Source organism: Haliotis cracherodii, unplaced genomic scaffold (genome assembly GCF_022045235.1).
Source record: "Haliotis cracherodii isolate W230 unplaced genomic scaffold, xgHalCrac1.p SCAF_18, whole genome shotgun sequence".
Taxonomy (NCBI): domain Eukaryota; kingdom Metazoa; phylum Mollusca; class Gastropoda; order Lepetellida; family Haliotidae; genus Haliotis; species Haliotis cracherodii.
Genome location: NW_027266273.1, coordinates 26,899,421 through 26,915,168, shown reverse-complemented (window position 1 = coordinate 26,915,168; position 15,748 = coordinate 26,899,421). Strand labels below are relative to the sequence as shown.

The following is a 15,748-nucleotide window of genomic DNA, read 5'->3' as shown; positions in this document are numbered from 1 at the left end:
AACCTTGACATAGAGATGAAATTGCATTCATTACGATAAGTGATAACAAGCTCGCCTTTACCACATCGACTACAAGCAACCTGGTTGATATACACTGTTGAGTGTGTGGAAAACACTCCGTTACGTAGTGTTGAATTACGTTAACGATTAAGGACAAAGGCACAGCTGGAAGCCAACTGTTGGAAGCCGAAGAGTCACAGGGCGCAAGCCTAGCATATTATGGTACTCCCACAGGAAACTGGTGAACGTTTCATGACTTTATAATGAATCCGTCATCATAAGACACTATAATCTGGCCGAATGGCAGGTTCAGAAGAAAGGAGTTTGGTGTCACCATTGAGTGACCCGCAAGGATATACAGACTGCAGTCCAATACAGTCGGTCATTGATGAAGCTTCCCCTCTGCTTGGTTCCTCCGGGGACATCAAGTCCTACAAGAGGCGGTGGTATGTGGTCCTGGTCTTTTCCTATGCCGCACTGCTCCAGGCCGCGGTGTGGAACTGTTTCGGACCTATAGCTCAGTCAGCCGAGGCTGTGTTCGGGTGGACGGACGCTGAAATAGGCATGTTGAACAACTGGGGGAATATTGTGTACATTGTGTTTATGGTCCCTGTTGCCTGGCTGATGGATGTCAAAGGTAAGCTTGACGAGAAGACAGATATCACCCGTGGAAGATTCACTGTTTATCTTATCTCGATGACAACCTTATCCGCCCCTTTTGTCAGTGGTGCAGCGTTATCGTGGCGGGAGATTCAAAGAATGAGTTTAGTACATCGTACCCATGTGGGAATTTCTAAGGATGCCAATCTCGGAGTTGCCCTGAATCCGAATACCAACTAATGGTTCATTGATCATACCTGACTCCCGAATACTACTTCACTCAAATTTCAAAAGCATTGAGAAGAGTGTGCAATTTAAAGTTAAAGTAATACTAATAAAAAGGCTTCAAAGAAACCTTTACGAACACCATTTTTTTCCAATTGTGAATCTGTGTACCTAATACGATTATATGTGCGTCCCGCGTACCGCACTTCTGAGTCCCGAATACCCTCTAAATAGACCTCTGAATCCCGCGTACCAAAAGGGTGTTTGCATCCTCATTCCTACCCAGGAGCTCTCCACTCTGAGTCACTGAATATATGCATTCTAACGTCAGACACAATTCGTTAAATATAACGTGGACAGATCTAAAACACGGCGTGTTCGTGAAGACGGGGAATATTGACAATGTAAACAACGTTTTTTTAGGCATGCGGACGTCGATGCTGCTATGTGCCGTGTTGATAGTGCTGGCGACGGCGATGAGATGCATCACGAGTGAGCCTGTCCCCGCAACATGGTCAGTGCATTAGTACTCAGGTTTGGGCTGTATCACTGGTACAACATCCCTTTCTCGCCTTCAATTACGACCACGAGAAAGTCAGCTAGCCGCAACACGAGCCGAGAAAGCGATAGCACGAGAGGAGAAAGCGATTTGTATTGTCTTCTCGTCTCGTGTTATCGCTTTATCGCTTTTTGCTTTCTTGCGGTAAAGCAATATCCCCTCTTGGCCACTGTAGGTGTCGCATGTGTTATTAGTTTCTGTAAAAAGTATACACGAAAAACAGTAACGAATTGTTAAAACTGACCTTAGTATCATTATTGGGCTGACCGTTTGATTATGGATCTAAGGGTGGGTGGAGTGGGAGTCATGTTGTTGTTTTTGTTGTTTTCATCATTTTTTGGGGGGTGGGGTGGGGGTGGGGGGGGGGTGGGGGGGGGGGGGGGTGGGGACAAGGTGTGTTTCTTTAAGAAAAGAGAACTGAATATGTTGCAAGTCACATTTGATTTTTGCTGATATTCACTGATCTATTCCTATAATTCTCACCGCTATTTTGCTTCTTATTCCTATAATATTTCAACATTTTTTGTAGATAAATATTTAGTGTGTATGCACGCATGTGTTTATCTTTATTGTAGTAAATTAGCAAAATTCACATACACTACAACAGGAAAAAACCTTTATTTTTTCCTATATTTCGTAAAAAATCCACAGAAAGGGTTTAACGACCATTTTCTCGTTGTCAAGGTAAAGAACATGCACAATAATAAGATTATGTTTTGCAGTACAAACGGCCCCGCGGCCATGACTGATTAACCTTAGTCGTATGAAAGATTCGGGTGTTCTATAACTTCTTTTTAAAGGTATGCATTTAGATTTTAACCTGATTAGTTTAGAGCATATTGTCATGAACCGCAATGCGCTGACGGGCGTGATGGTCACATAAAACTCCTAAATAGAAGCATAAATCAAACAATTACTTTTTACACAAACATTTCACCTACTTCTGCACTTAAATTACATTCATGTAAATAGTGATACAATTATAACAGTTATAATTAGTTGGCTTTTAAGCAGAATGAAGAAACAACGACATTCTATCGCTTCCTCGTCTCGTGTTATCGCGTTCTCGTCTCGTGTTATCGCTGTATCGATTTCTCGGGGCCACAACTGATGGCATGTCGAGGTGAATTTCAGATATCAAAACGTTTTATCAAAATATCAATGCCACAGTGCAACAAAACGCACGCCTGTCATAAAATACTGAGATCATCGCGCGATATTTGTTTGATTGAACAAGCATCTTGTAAATTATTATTGCGATAACCCACGCTACCCTGCCACCGTTGTAGATATGTAAAGGTAATCTCCGTGGATCCTGCATAAACCAGTGATAGCCTAATCGTCTATAGAGATACATGTAAAGGCGTTCATTGTTCGACCTCGGACATACTTATGATAAGGGAATGCATATTACATGAAGGGCATCTGATCTTATCTCATGGACAGCTGTGTGGAGTGATGGTGCTACTTTTATTGATATGATTATGAATGCCTTGATTGTGGCATCAGGTCCCAGGAGTCTGTGAGATACAATTTGGGACGTGGTCTCGACTGTACCCTGTCTGTGTACACTGATGTGACAGATTCAGGCAAACGTACCGCTATGTTTGGTGTAACAATCAACCACGTGACCCTGGATGCACTAACAAAATAACCCCAAGCTCCGTTAACACCACAAACAGTGTCCATAACAGAAAATATTATAAAGGTAACGCTATTTTTCAGGGCATTATCATTTGCAGAAGCCCGAGGTCTTCCATTAACTGCCCGACGAAGGAGGGCAGTTCAAAAGACCGAGGGCTTCTGCAAATGATAATGCCCTGAAAAATAGCGTTACCGTTATTATAGCTAAAATGGATAGAATTTGTTATCAAATGAAACGAAACAACAATATCGGTTTTGAAACATTTACTGCAATCAAGACGAATGTCACTGACCCACTTTTACAAATATGGAAACGTCATAGAACAAACCAGATGACGTCACTACTGAACGTGACGTCACCTATCCCTATCTTTTGACGTCACCTAACAACGGGCGTGATAATGGCCCGTCGTCAAGCAATATGAAGGCATCACAAGCTAAGTGGCCCGCACATTTATGGTAACATGGGGGCGGTTTATGATAATTCTGTCCATTTTTGCTATAAAACAATTTAACTTTTTTACTTTATTGAATAATACACGACTACAAAAACATTGACCTTTCCCAATCATTGTGTTATTGTATAAATTGTAATTAAGCTGAAATGCGTCTATTTTACACTCTGTATTTTTCGGAGCAGGTTGATGAATATCGCAGCCATATTGAATGGTGTTGCTGGGACAGTATCATTCGCTGGCCCGTCCCTCCTGTCTGCCACGTGGTTTCCGCCACACCAGAGGGCCACTGCGACGGCCGTCTCCACCGTGCTGGGCTACATGGGGATCTCGGGAGGTTTCATAATAGGTTAGAGGAACTTCAGTTCAAAGTTAATACAAATGATACAATGACTTCATCATCAACAACTTGTACGCCTGTGTCAAAATATTAGGACACAAACTGGGGAACGTGTCCGCACATGTGGTTTTACATTCGGTCCATTTGTTTCCGGTGCAACGCTCGCTATGCAGAGTTGTTTCCATAGCTACTGTTAGTGTGTTGTTTAAACTCGCACTTGGCAATATTCAAGTCATATGACGTCGGTCTGCAAATTATCAAATCTGTACCAGACAATCTAGCGATCGATAGGGTGGGCAACAATCCACGCGTTAGGGTAACGATGACAAACAGTCAACAAAGTCACCAAACCTTACCACCCGATTCACTAGTCACTTCGTACGACCAACATAAGTCCCTCGTGACACAGACACAGACACAGGCATAGACACAGACATATATTACACATGAATAGACATAGACATATACACAGGCATAAGCACACACATATCCACATGAATAGACACAGATATATACACATGAATAGATAGAGACATATACACATGAATAGACACAGACATATAAACATGAATAGACACATACATATACACATGAATAGACACAGATATCAGCACATACATATACACATGAATAGACACATACATAAGCACAGACATATGCACATGAATAGACACAGACATAAGCACACACATATCCACATGAATAGACACAGACATAAGCATAGACATAGACACATGAATAGACACAGAGATAAACACATGAATAGATACAGACATAGACACATGAATAGAGACAGACATATACACATGAATAGACACAGACATAGACACATGAATAGACACAGACATATACACATGAATAGACACAGACATAAGCATAGACATAGACACATGAATAGACACAGAGATAAACACATGAATAGATACAGACATAGACACATGAATAGACACAGACATATACACATGAATAGACACAGACATAGACACATGAATAGAGACAGACATATACACATGAATAGACACAGACATATACACATGAATAGACACAGACATATACACATGAATAGACACAGACATCAGCACATACATATACACATGAATAGACACATACATAAGCACAGACATATACACATGAATAGACACAGACATATGCACATGAATAGACACAGACATCAGCACGTACATATACACATGAATAGACACAGACATAAGCATAGACATAGACACATGAATAGACACAGATATATACACATGAATAGACACAGACATAGACACATGAATAGACACAGACATATACACATGAATAGACACAGACATAGACACATGAATAGACACAGACATATACACATGAATAGACACAGACATATACACATGAATAGACACAGACATATACACATGAATAGACACAGACATATACACGTGAATAGACACATACATAAGCACAGACATATACACATGAATAGACACAGACATATACACATGAATAGACACAGACATCAGCACAGACATATACACATGAATAGACACAGACATAAGCACAGACATATGCACATAAATAGACACAGACATATGCACATGAATAGACACAGACATAAGCACAGACATATACACATGAATAGACACAGACATATACACATGAATATACACAGACATAAGCATAGACATATACACATGAATAGACACAGACATAAGCACAGACATATACACATGAATAGACACAGACATAAGCACATACATATACACATGGATAGACACAGACATATACACATGAATAGACACAGAGATATACACATGAATAGACACAGACATATACACATGAATAGACACAGATATATACACATGAATAGACACAGACATATACACATGAATAGACACAGAGATATACACATGAATAGACACAGATATATACACATGAATAGACACAGATATATACACATGAATAGACACAGACATATACACATGAATAGACACATACATATGCACATGAATAGACACATACATAAGCACAGACATATACACATGAATAGACACAGACATATGCACATGAATAGACACAGACATATGCACAGACATATACACATGAATAGACACATACATCAGCACATACATATACACATGAATAGACACATACATAAGCACAGACATATACACATGAATAGACACATACATCAGCACATACATATACACATGAATAGACACAGACATAGACACATGAATAGACACAGATATATACACATGCATAGACACAGACATATACACATGAATAGACACAGACATATACATATGAATAGACACAGATATATACACAGACATAAGCACAAACATATACACATGAATAGACACAGACATATACACAGACAAAAGCACAGACATATACACATGAATAGACACAGACATAGACACAGACAGAGACGTATGTATTTGCAAGGACCAGTTGTTTAGGAAGGTTGGAAATATGTAGGCTCAGAATGTTGTGTACTATATGTACTGAACAGATTCTGTTTAGAAGGTTCATCTGTATGTATGTGAGGGCACGTAATGGGGTACAACTGTGCCCGTGACTCGAAAGTACGTTATTAACATTTGCATATTGCAGGGCTAGGGTAATTCAAAAGGCCAGGGAAGGCGTCATCACGTTAGTCACCACCATAACGTGATGATGCTGTAGGTATGGCCAGGGAAGCCGTCATCACGTTAGTCACCACCATAACGTGATGATGCGGTAGGTATGGCCAGGAACTCTCTTTTTGCTGTTTCCTTTACGTGTACCTGGGTAAATCAGTGCAATATGGACTGGACATGCTTTAAATGTTCTCTTTTTTTTAGTTGATTTTTTTTTAAAATGGTGAAATATGCCCTTATTTCCATTCTCCACGAGAGATGAACAGCTGTGTGAAAGGGGAAAGTATTTGGGTGTGTATATGGAAGCAAGCTTCCAAAGCTGTCGTGACAATCATTTTGATGTTGCCACTGTGAAATGAGCAATATCTGACGTCATATATTAGTATTTTTATTATACAAATAAAAATGCAGCAACGAGGGTTTGTGTGATCCTGGCACAGTCAGGCTTGTTAGGCTCATTATCTTCTCAAGGCCCTTGCCCCCTCTACACGCAGCCCAATGGGACTTCTCCCAGGAAGCGCTGCCTTGTCAGACCCATTCAGAACTTTTCGGAGAATGTGAAGACTCCCAAACACTGCAGCCTTCTGCATTACCCATGTTGTCAGAAGGGCTGTATTCCTGGCAACAAACCCAGGTACTCTCCCAATGTCAGTCAACAGATCACCTCCCAATGTCAGTCAACAGATTGGGAGGTACCAAACCAAAGGCACCGAGAACCATGGGGAGTCGGTACTTGGGATGCAAGCGTGACATTTCGAAAGCGAGGTGGGCATATTTGCCATGTCTAAAGGAACAGCAAATTCAATGAGATATCATTATTATCATTATCATTATTATTACTATCATTATTATTATAGTTAGCAATAAAATGATATAAGTGTGTTCAAATATGGTTTTACGACGTTTTAAGTAATGAAGTAATATAAGGGTGACAGACACCAACAATTGACATCATAAATGATGTCATCAGATACTTTTGTCGTTGAGTATTCATGAGTGTCTCTTCACCTGAAGGTCCCCTGTTGGTGCCTGAACCAGATCAAGACACGAATACAACGGATACACGACTACACAAGTAAGATTATTTATTAATATTTGTTTGTTGTTTAACGTTGCACTCAGTAATATTCAAGCTATATGACGGTGGTCTGTAAATAGTCGAGCCTGGACCAGACAATCCAGTGATTAATATCATGAGCATCGATCCACGCAATTGGGATTCGATGACAAGCATCAACCAAGTCAGCGAGCCTGACCACCCGATCTCGATCCCTCTTACGACAAGCATAGACGCCTCTTACGACAAGCATAGACGCCTCTTACGACAAGCATAGACGCCTTTTACGGCAAGCATGGGTTGCTGAAGACCTATTCACCCCGGATCTTCGCGGGTCTATTTATCAATAAATGCATATTTTATTAAATGCATGTTTTGTTTTGTGTGCTCATTATTATACCGATGATTAAAAAAATTGTGTTATTCTCTGGTGGTAGTAGAATACAGCTCCATTGTACTTTGTCGCACATTTGGTTGCAGCTGCTCCAGAGATGACGCCGATCAAAGTTGGAACATCACCAACGCCATTGACGTCTCTGCAGAGAGGGACGGTTTGATGCTTCTCATGTATGTAGGTGCGGATTAAAATGTGTTCTATATGATCTGGGTAATACATACAGTATTTGATCACTGACCTGTCAGCTTCCAACGTTCAGAACAATCGTTATGTCTCTGCACCAGAATGTGCTGCGAGTGTCCTGCTGCTGCTGCTGGTGGTGGTGTACTTCCCCGCCAGGCCCCCAACACCCCCCAGCATCACCGCGTCCATTGAGAGAACCGGCTACCTCCATGGAGTGAAGGGATTGCTCACGTAAGTCAGCTCTGACCAACAATCCTGACAGCATACGTTGTAAGAACCAGCTACCTCCATGTCCTAACGCGATTGCTCACGTAAGTCACCTGTCACCTCCCACCCTCACAGCGTTCATTGAGAGAGCCGGCAACCTCTAAAACCTGAAAGGATTGTTCACGTAAGCCACAGCTCACCTCCCAGCCTAACAGCACCCATTGAGAGAACCGGCTACCTCTAAGGCCTAAACAGTGATATTGCTGGAATATTGCTGAAAGCGGCGTAAAACCGTACCCACTCACTCACTCTAAGGCCTAAAGGGATTGTTCACGTAAGTCACCTCTCACCTCCAAGCCGCACAGCGTCCATTGCGAGAACCGGTTGCCTCTAAGGCCTAAAGGGACTGTTCACGTAAGTCACCTTTCCCCTCCCACCCGCGCAGCGTCCATTGAGAGAACCGGCTGCCTCTAAGGCCTAAATGGATTGTTCACGTAAGTCACCTCTCACCTCCTAGCCTAACAGCATCCACTGAGAGAACAAACAACCTATCGAATCCGAAGGAACAGTTTAAGATTCAGACGGATGCAACTTCCTATCGCATGCCAAACATTATTCCCAATCCTCCCTACAAAACATCATTACGTCTTTGCAATAACCAATCTACCCAAGGGAACATCAGAAGAACCTGCGATTTCCACAAACTGTGCAACTAATTTCACCCTGGCATTATTTACCCTCATCCATCTGTCGGCGTCTCACGCAGTGTCATTTGCATGACAGCGCTGACTTTTGTCAACAGAATGAAATGACAAAGGAAACGGTATCATATCTAAATGACGTTACTGTTCCAGACACAAGCGTTTCCTGCTGATCTTGATGGCATACGGCACACCCACTGGGGTATTCGCTGCGTTTGGTGCGGTGCTAGACGTCAATCTGGAGGACGTCAATATATCGCAGGCGAGTTATGAATACAGCCTCAGTCACATGTGCAGGAAACCTTTGACATACAGTGTTCACAGGATCGGATAATAATTTCCCAATGACGAAAAAAACCACAAGGCTTATGTATGTTTTAAAGATGTATGTTGGACTATAAGAAGTTATCAACAGATACTGTTATTATGAAGATTATTAGAGATTTCGTTTTTGAAATGTATCACTTACATTTTAATTTCCTCCTAAAACGTTTGTTAAGTGTCATTTCCTGCCTGTTGTCATTGATTGTAAATGAGATATCACTCGAATGGTGAATTAAATCCTGATAGTTATTATAGTGTTCAGCGAAGCTATAGGTTAGAGACATGAATATATCTAATTACATACTTTATTGGAACAAAGACATGATTCCCAAATAACAGCTGCAGTGACGATCAGGTTTGGCACAATGCAACTCCTACTTTCTTTGCGGCCAAATGACCATCTTTCAACCCCTTTTGTTGTACAGAACCAGGCGGGCTGGATGGGGTTTTACGCCACGATGGGAGGCAGTATAGCAGCCCTCCTCATGTCCAGGTACACTGTTCTGTCCGGAATAATTATCGTGTCTTCTAATGTTGGGTGAACCGGTCAGTACAATAGCTGCCGGTGTGGACTGGATTGTTGACCATCCAGAGCAATTGTTCAGATGTTCATCACTTGGGGCACGGCATTTTTGTCACTGATGCGTCATAAAATTTTGAAATGTCGTCCACACGTCTTCCTTAAAACGTTTTGAAAGGTTTACTGAGGCCTTGAATGTTGTCACCCTGATCTGAGCAAGAGTCAAATGACACTGTTTGAAATCTTGGAAGAAGGGGCATGCTCAATTTTACCTCAAAAGTTGTGAAATGTAGACACGAAAAGTTAAACCTGTAAGATTACCGCTCGACATAAAGGGAGTTGTGAGCATTGAATGTTGGTCATCCCTCTTGCCTTGTGGGGAGAGTTCATTTGTATCTTAATGCATAGATCTAAATTTGGAACAGATGAGGCGGTTTCTGGGGTGTCCCTTACTTCCGGTTCGGGTGGGTAAATTAGTGGAAGGAAACTGGCTATTTGATTGTTATTGAACGATGTCAGATCATCGAATACCTGAAGCTAAGTTAAACTCTTTAGCCAAATTACCTTGTTTTGATTTGCCAATCCGAGCAGACATTCCGATTCATTTTCATAAAGAAACAGACCCGAAAGGAGATGAGCGCAATTGGTGCCCATGGCGAGGCCTGCTTTTTGTCTAAATGTCTTACCCCCAAGTTTGACATACGTAGGTGTTATCAATAATGGATTCGAGCATTTCACAAGTGCGTTCACAAAGATCCATCATTTGCCTAAATATTGTTATCATTCGTTCTTTTAAACGCCCTTGCTGTATCCACTTAAAACCAATGTGAGTGAATGTGCTACTTTTAAAGGCTCGCCGATATGTTCATGCGTCGCATGAAGGTGATGTTGTTGTTGCTCTTCGTCCTGGCTACATCGGCAACCATCTGGTTCGTGCTGCTGCGTCTCGCCTTCATTCCCTTCAGTATGGGTGAGTTTCATTAGTCGGTGTATACTTTAAAAAGTCTCAGTAAGTTTATAGAAGACTTGACAACTTGACTTGTAACAAATAATGCTTGATTGAGATTTGTAATTTCTTAATTCCAATAATGCGCATTCGGTTCCAAATTCAATTTAGCGGGGTTAAATCTACAGGTAACCTAGCTCTACATTGAAAACACAGTATGTTTATCTCCTAATTAAGGTAATTGAACCGACGCCCAGATCTTGTGTGGCTAAACTATTCGTGTTCTTCCCGCCCCAGAGTCCCTGTACATATCCTACACCCTGGAGATCTTGTGTGGCTAAACTATTCATGCTCTTCCCGCCCCAGTGTCCCTGTACATATCCTACACCCTGGAGATCTTGTGTGGCTAAACTATTCATGCTCTTCCCGCCTCAGTGTCCCGGTACATATCCTACACCCTGGAGATCTTGTGTGGCTAAACTATTCATGCTCTTCCCGCCCCAGTGTCCCTGTACATATCCTACACCTTGGAGATCTTGTGTGGCTAAACTATTCATGCTCTTCCCGCCTCAGTGTCCCGGTACATATCCTACACCCTGGAGATCTTGTGTGGCTAAACTATTCGTGTTCTTCCCGCCCCAGAGTCCCTGTACATATCCTACACCCTGGAGATCTTGTGTGGCTAAACTGTTCGTGTTCTGCCCGCCCCAGTGTCCCTGTACATATCCTACATCCTGATCGGAGTGTTCATCAATGGCTCTGTACCTCTGTTCTATGAGCTGGGCTGCGAGGCGTCCTACCCTATAGCTGAGGGGGTGACGACCGGGATGCTCACCCTCGTTAATTCTCTGACCGGCACCGTTTTCCTCTCTATCCTACAGATACCTGATATAGGTAAGAAACGCCCTATTTTACTTTCAAGTATTTTTACTTGAATACCAAAAATATGATAAGTTACATATCATCGTGTGTTTATACAAAGGCATGCAAAATATCTGATAAATCAACATTCATGATAAATATGGTACTATGGAATATACGGCTGTATGTGGAAAATACGGCTATATATGGAATTAATACATACGGTACTGTGGGAAATTTATTTATCTATTTTCCCCTTGATATGGCCCCTAGATATGACCCCTGGATATGACCCCTTGATAAAGGCTTGGATATAAAGCCACGTAAAACTTCCTGTTTTACAAACAGTCCACATAGACAAGGCTATGGACACCTAATACAAGACGCGATCTCATTTATAGTTCCTCGTCACTCACGTGCACCTCATACAGGACGCGATCTCACTCATGACTCCTCGTCGCTCACGTGCACCTAACACAGGACGCGATCTTATTCACGACTCCTCGTCTCTCACGTGCACCTCACACAGGTAACGATCTCATTGATGGCGCCTCAGTCACGTGCACCTCATACAGGACGCGATCTCACTCATGACTCCTCGTCGCTCACGTGCACCTAACACAGGACGCGATCTTATTCATGACTCCTCGTCTCTCACGTGCACCTCACACAGGTAACGATCTCACTCATGACTCCTCGTCACTCACGTGGACGTCACACAGGACGCGATCTCATTCATGACTCCTCGTCACTCACGTGCACCTAACACAGGACGCGATCTCACTCATGACTCCTCGTCGCTCACGTGCACCTAACACAGGACGCGATCTTATTCACGACTCCTCGTCTCTCACGTGCACCTCACACAGGTAACGATCTCACTCATGACTCCTCGTCACTCACGTGGACGTCACACAGGACGCGATCTCATTCATGACTCCTCGTCACTCACGTGCACCTAACACAGGACGCGATCTCACTCATGACTCCTCGTCACTCACATGCACCTCATACAGGTAACGATCTCATTGATGGCACCTCGCTCACGTGCACCTCATAAAGGTAACGATCTCATTCAAAGCTCCTGTATCGCAGACGAAGGCGTTCCCATACAACAGGTACTTCTTCCATTCTGAGGATAGTTCATATGGGTACCAACATGTGCATTCTACAGGAATATTATTATGATAGGACCTGTCCGCTCTTCGTGTACCCATTGCACCCACATTTAGTCAGCCCGTTACCAGGTACACACTGTACATGTGACCTATATGCCAGGAACACGTCTACACAGAAACTCTGACAGCACGCATCTAGATGGGCGACTCTTGTTGCACGGAGATCGGAGTCTAGAAGTTTACGTTGCTTAGTGCCATGCCTACCTCTGTCAACACTAGATATGGAAGGGCTAACTCTCTGTACACCATGCAGTTCACCAGCCACTATGGGCACGCCTGACTGTGACCTGGCATGCATAACCTATGACTGCATAATGCATCTACACTTCACCGCCATTATAAATGAACATTAATTGTCAGGGGTCCATGATAAAATGAGCACGGTGATGTCGGGAAAGGATAGAAATAGAAATAGAAGCGTGACCTTTTCAAATGTTTCTAAATCAACAATTCCTGTCTCCAACGGCAACGGGTTTCTCGTATAGGAGTAAGTTACGTAACGTTGCACCGTAGGAGAGGAACAATTTGTATAGTTGGCAATAAGTGGCGTTGACGCTGCTTTAAACAGTACTTATATCACGTGTCAGCTTGATGTGGGATGAAAGCCAGAAGTAATGAAGGTCTCCAGTTTCCGGTTTGGCGAAACTCACGAGCAGGGCGTTGTATTGACAACTCGGAGACATAATCTGGGCGAATCTGACTGGGTTCTGCCCAGAATTATAGATATCTGTCGGCCTATTTAAAGGACGAAACACTCACTGCACAGCGAATCGCGGCGGGGTCCTCGTACCCCCGAATGTTTACTTCGGCCACCTAAGTCATTCAGCTTCAAATGTCAGCAGAGCTACACTCATCTGACTCTCCTTCCAGGTGTCACGTGGATGAACTGTTGTCTCCTCGGAACGGTGATAACTGCCATACCTCTACTGGTGCTGTTCAAGGAAGGCTACACCAGGACGAACATCGACATGCAGAAAGAGTTTCCTTCCAGATAACGTTCCCCTGGGTCTCTCCCGAACAGCGTCAGGGGATATCGGAGCACGACCTCCATGTGGACATGCTCTTGGAATACAAATGTATATTTTATTATAAAAACAATATATGTTTTATATGTTTGTTGCATCAAACTATCAGCAGGTGTATTTGGTTTGTAAATGTTCATAACAGACAATATCATCATTAAAGCATTAAGATAAATTATATTTAACCTTTTGAATCACAAAATGTGGTATAAGTTTGTTCCCTTGTTCAATGTATTATGGAAAGGCGATGAAGTAAAATGATTGAAGACCTATTCATTAATCTACCCAAACTCGAGTCGGGGAATACATAAAACGTTTTTACGCCTATTCTGTTCAACAACACTCTCAGTAACTTCTTCCAGTGGCATTTAGAAGTTGGTGTGATGAAGAAAGACAAGTTCTATGGATGAACAACTTCTTTATTTCAATTAGTGCGACGTTTCGGTGTAGATCCTAACACCTTTACAGTGACTGATGGACACAGAGAGCTGATTAAGATCTTAATCAGCTCTCTGTATCCATCAATCAATTTACTGTATAAACATTGATGTTAATAAGTATATATACCTATGTTGTCCAGCACTATCCATCACTTGCTTGATAAAGGTGTTAGGATCTACACCAAAACCTCGCGCTAATTGTAATAAAGAAGTTGTTCATCCATAGTCTTTCTTCATCACACCAACTTCTAAATGCCACTGGAAGAAGTTACTGAGAGTGTTGTTGAACAGAATAGGCGTAAAAACGTTTTATGTATTTCCCGACTCGAGTGTGGGTAGATTAATGAATAGGTCTTCAATCATTTTACTTCCTTGTAAGTAACCACATGGTATACACTACACTGTAAGGAAACGTCCCGTGAAGAATCCGGGTTAGAACTGGTCTTCATCAAACCATGCTTGTCGTAAGAGGCGACTAACGGGATCGGGTGGTCAGGCTCGCTGACTTGGTTGATGCAATAATCGTATCCCAAGTGCGTACATCGATGCTGATGATGTCAATCCCTGGATTGTCTGGTTCAGATTCGATTATTTACAGACCGCCGCCATATAGATGGAATGAGATGTCTGTTGAATAAACGCTCCCCCGACGGTCCAAATAATATCTGTAAATAATAATGATGGAGAGAATAACTAAAAGTATGTATACACTGTCTCTAAAGGCATGTAGGGAGTTGACATTACTTACCATATCAATGTCACCACTGTTTTGCCTTTCGCAGTCCGACCGCCTCCGTGGTCTAGTGGTAGAGCCTCTGCCCGGAGAGCAGCAGGTCGGGTGTTTAACGACGTTACTTGTTGTTACCCTGCCTGTCGCACGGCATTAAGGGTCTAAAACAAAGACTGGTCGGCTCGGAGTCATGTTAAAATGCGGTATGGCATCTCAGTGTGCTAGCAATATAAGATCGGCATTAGTCGGGACTAGCACAAGCAGCCACAACCACACGTACACGTGCATGCACGTCGCTACATATTTGCAATAAACTTGAACGCGACGTTTAACCCAATGTCACCTTACCTTTCGAGTTCAATGGAATATCTGTTTCGGCAGATAATGGAAACTAATTTCTGGCGTTGACATTTTATATAATTCATCAAACTGCTACTGGAAAACCGGCATATGTCCGAACGTGTACAAGCAGCTACACATACACACGCGTGCAAGTACATTACTATACATGTGGAATAATCTTGAACGCGACGTTAAACCCCATTTTAATTCATTTATCAAAGTGAAATTGTTCATCCGCTTCCTCTGAGAACGGAATCGTTTTTCAACTTGATTTGATTTATGTAGATATTCTATATATATATTAGACGTTTTCTAAACACAAACAATTTTCACCTATAGTGGTGTGCATCTGTGGTCCACAGTTAGATGTTTGGTTATATATGTCATCCATGTTTG

General features: G+C 42.3%; 1 protein-coding gene across 1 annotated transcript; it reads left to right on the top strand.

Moving 5' to 3' along the window:
- Window positions 1-98: 98 nt before the first annotated feature.
- Window positions 99-13,976, top strand: LOC139465484 (solute carrier family 49 member 4 homolog). The gene is made up of 11 exons (XM_071247204.1): window positions 99-637; window positions 1,249-1,339; window positions 3,669-3,832; window positions 7,459-7,519; window positions 7,982-8,076; window positions 8,183-8,312; window positions 9,143-9,251; window positions 9,739-9,806; window positions 10,685-10,803; window positions 11,491-11,673; window positions 13,689-13,976. Exons 1-11 carry the CDS (start codon window positions 301-303, stop codon window positions 13,811-13,813), a joined length of 1,482 nt encoding a protein of 493 aa, XP_071103305.1. The 5' UTR covers window positions 99-300; the 3' UTR covers window positions 13,814-13,976.
- Window positions 13,977-15,748: the final 1,772 nt, after the last annotated feature.